Genomic DNA, 4,022 nt, shown 5'->3' with positions numbered 1-4,022 from the left:
GTTCAGGCGTTTCTTCTTCTTAATCCCCTTAGCTGAAACTTCTCTCCTCTTCAAATTTTCTTGGAACACGTTGTCTATGTCTTATCCTTGCCACTGTAACTCTTTTTTGTGTCATATCTATCGACTTACAATTTGTATCTACTCCTTCCTTTGACTCTCCCATTAGAATGTTACCTTCTTAAGGGAAGGAACTATGTCCACCAGTACTTAGCACAGTGTCATACATTTTATTTTGTCTAGATGTGATTTCATGGGTGAAATTTCATTGTGGAAAGTCCTTTCGTCAATGTTGACCAGCAACGCATCTGTAACTTATAGTCTTGAGAAGTCTTAGGGCATGGAAGATTACATTACTTGCCTATGATCACATAGCTAATATGTGTTAGAGACAGGAACTAAAGTCAGGCCTTCCTGACTCCAAAGTCATCTCTCTAGCCACCATACTCTGGCTGCCTTTCACCTTGCTTGTGTGATCCCTTCATATTTATTGCAAGGGATTAAATTAAACTGGAGAAAGATGACAAATTCGAAAACAGAATGGAATCTATTTGTGGATAAACAAGTGAAACCTTCTTTAATGATTGAGAAAGCGATGTACCCAAGATCCAATGTTCTCTGATAAAATAGTAACACGAGTCCAATTTGTGATTAGTGGAACAGCAGTTTAACCTGGCAGTGTCTGGGCTTCCAAGAATTCTAGAGGATTGTGTGTGTGTGTGTGTGTGTGTGTGTGTGTGTGTGTGCATGCATGCACATATAAGTACGTATATATGTATGAATGGGTATAACTATACATGTCCATAAAAAAGAGATACTTGGGATTCTTTATGGACTGACCAAAAGCTCAATCTGAGTCAACAGAATCACATGGTAACTAAAATAGCAAATGCAATTTTAAGTTTCATTAAAAGAGTCCAGAATGAAGGAGGTCTGGCTGACCTTTGCATGATAAGCACATAGCTGGTGTTAACTTCTTTGTGCCACATATTAGGAAAGACACTGAAAAGCTGGATAATGTTGAGAGGAGAATGGCCCAAATGATGAAGATTGAAGACCATCCTATACGAGGATATGTTGACAGACCTGGGAATATTTAGCTCAGAGAAGGGAAAACTCAGCAGATACTCAGGCTGCTACATTCAGTGATCTGAAGGGGCATCATGGGAGGGTCTGATTCTATTTGACCCCGAATCAGAAGTAATGGGTGAAAGTCAATGGAGAGGCAGATTTTTTAGCACAATATAAGGAAAAAATCTCTAATGATTAGAATTTACCAAAAGTGGAGTGGTTTGCCTCTGAAAGAAATGAGATCCTGATCAGGAGAAGCATTCAGGTGGAGGCTAGATGATCTTGTGGGACCTCGTCATAGAAGGGATTCCTCCAGGTGACAAGCTGAACCTGATGTTCTCTGAGATGATTTCCAGCTCTGAACTTTGTATGTATGTGTGTTTGTGTGTGTGTGTATGCATGTGTACTTTAGTAGTGATAGTAGGAAGTTCTCATAACATTTACTATGGGCCCTGGAGAACCCAATAGAATGCAGGTCTTGATGGCTGGAGGTTTCTCAGCAGACCCACTGTTTGTTTCTCTTTGAACCTGAATATGGTGCTCCGGAAACCCTCAGCTTCCTGGGACTTCGTGTCAGAACGCCCCATATTCCAGGCTCAGACACCATTCATTGACTTGGAGGGCGTAGGGCTGTAGAAGTCACTTTCCCAAATGGCAACTGAAGAGGTTCCTCAAACTGAGAAAGGCAGAAGAACTGCATCTGTGCAAATGTGGGGGCTCCTGTCACTGTCTCCCAAACCACTTCCAGAAGGTCAGAGCCATGTGTCTTACCCGTAGGAGAAAGAGGAGGATCCAGGCTCGGAATTCCTCCAGGGCTTTGGAGCCGAGCCTGGCCTGACCACAACAGAGACTCAGGGCTAGGGCAAGCAGGATACCAAGGCAGAGGCACAGGACGAGAGGGCATCCAGACGACCATCTGTCTGGGGCTGCAGGTACAGCAGGAGGAAACAGCAACAGAATCGAGTTAGTGTTGGTTCATTGGCTGCATTCCCTCACTATGCTTGGGGTCAAGCAGGATGAAAACAGAACCTAGAAACTGAGGCCAAAGGTCTTCTCTAGGTATGGTCCTACCTTTCTTCTCACCCCAAATACTGTATATGTTCATATAATTTTTTTTTTTAAATAAAACCTTTCTCAAAAGTCCTTGACCTTGTTAGAAGTCTCCAGGTATAGGCTTTGGTCCACTTGTGAGATGTATTATAATGAGGATTCTTTTTCTGGTATTGGTTAGATTTGATGGTCCCCGAAGCCCCTCCTAATTGGAAATTCTGGGGTGCTGTGGTCTGTGACCCTGACTCACCCTAAAAGAAACTTATGGTCTAATTAGAGGAGATAGGACATGGACAGAAGAAATAACCATGACATGAGGAAGAATGTGTAAAGGTGTGGTCAGCTGAGTCAATCTATCTCACCACTGCTTCTTAGAGTAACCAACAAAATGCTGTGCCCTGATAACTGTCAGGTGAGAGCAATCCATCAATAAATCATAGGCATGAACAAGGCGCAGACATCTCTATTAAATCAATAAATCGAAGTGTGAGAAGTCCTTCATCAATTTAGAAGACCTTGAAAGCCATTAGATGAAAGGGAGTGAGTTGCAACAGGAAGTATGTTGATATTGTCTGAGAAGATGTGGTCATGCCCTGGAAGCTGTTTATAAAATATGGAGTCAGTTCAGAAATGGGGACACAGAACTCTGGCAGCTTCCACAAGGGGGAGCCTCCTGTGCAGTCCCAGAGAAGAAAGTGCTGGGAGGGGAGGAGAAGAGCCCCTATGTCTGGCCTCTTGAACTTTGGAGGAAATGGCCAATTAAATTACTTGCTTATGGGCATACAGCTAGCATGCATTATAGGTAGAATTTGGAGCCTTCATGACTCCAAGCTTATCTCTCTATCCACTATACCCTGACTGCCTTTCACCTTGCATCCTGGCCATGGTCCCGAACAGCAGCCACTAGCTACTGGGTCTGTGTTGGAAGCTGAAAACAAACAAGACACACCAAGGAAATGAACTAAGACTCTAATAAGGAGCCCAGCAGAAAAGCTATATGCCCTGCTAAAAGGAAACTTCATGAAAGGGAGAAAAAGACTTTCAGGAACTTTGCTACCTATGCACTCTAAGCATGCACCCACTTTCCCCTGGATTCACTGTGCATTTGTGGGAGAGTGTGTCACAGATTGGGAGGGAATTAGGAGTAGCTTTGCTGAGTTGACAGTCTGAGTTGGGATTGGGAAAATCTCTCCTGCGTATGTGCTTCAGAAAGCAAAGGAGAGCCAGACAAAGTAGAGTGAGAAATCTATATCCTGACACGGATTTTGTGTGTTTGGGGTGGGATAGGGTTAGTGAGCGTTAGGAAAGCTTTTTAGAGGAAGAGCATCTGAGCTGGAGTTCTGAACCCAATCCTGGAGAGGCAGGGGTAAACAAGTGGCAAACACATTGTGATAGTAATGGCAATTAAAGATTCCCCTGCATTGGCTTGGTTTTCAAATTGATTGTATTAAAACCCAGAGCTTGTTAATCCCACCTGTGGGATGGACTTTTTGATGTGAAAAGAAAGTCCTGACTGGGAGGAGCTGGTGATGTAGATTTGGAGAGACAAGAGAGAGGCGGAAGTTCTTTTTGGAAGCAGCACCTCGTGGAGAGGGAGAGACTAAGAGATTGCTGGTGGCCGCTTTGAATTGCCCTGGACTTTTGAGACCTGCCCCCTGAGCTGCCAAGGACTGAGGAGACATGGCTGTTTTGCTGGTACTTTGTCTGTCTGTTTTGATGTTATTTTGCCAGATTTGTCCACTGGTGAAAGACTGTCCTGTTGAAGAAGTCCTGGAACCTGGCATTTGGTTAAGAAGGCCTGAGACTGTCCTGCAGACAGAGTGAATACTGTCCACTGGTGAGGGACAGTACTGAGAGTGAATACTGTCCACTGGTGAGGGACAGTACTGTTGTTGCAGGGGTCT

At 44.0% G+C, this 4,022-nt stretch overlaps 1 protein-coding gene across 3 annotated transcripts in view; it reads right to left on the bottom strand.

Moving 5' to 3' along the window:
• Window positions 1-206: 206 nt before the first annotated feature.
• Window positions 207-4,022, bottom strand: part of CUNH14orf180 (chromosome unknown C14orf180 homolog) — a 45,020-nt gene continuing 41,204 nt past the window's right edge. For all 3 annotated transcript variants that reach the window (XM_069103817.1, XM_069103818.1, XM_069103819.1), the window contains one exon: window positions 207-1,994. In XM_069103817.1, coding sequence (XP_068959918.1) covers window positions 1,792-1,994 — 203 coding nt within the window. In that variant the 3' untranslated portion in view covers window positions 207-1,791. The remainder of the gene's footprint in view (window positions 1,995-4,022) is intronic.

This window comes from Petaurus breviceps, unplaced genomic scaffold (assembly GCF_028583685.1).
Source record: "Petaurus breviceps papuanus isolate PSGF00001 unplaced genomic scaffold, PetGlider_PUasm1.0 64, whole genome shotgun sequence".
Classification (NCBI taxonomy): Eukaryota; Metazoa; Chordata; class Mammalia; order Diprotodontia; family Petauridae; genus Petaurus; species Petaurus breviceps.
Note: the sequence above shows the minus strand (reverse complement) of the source record. Positions and strands in the feature narration are given on the sequence as shown.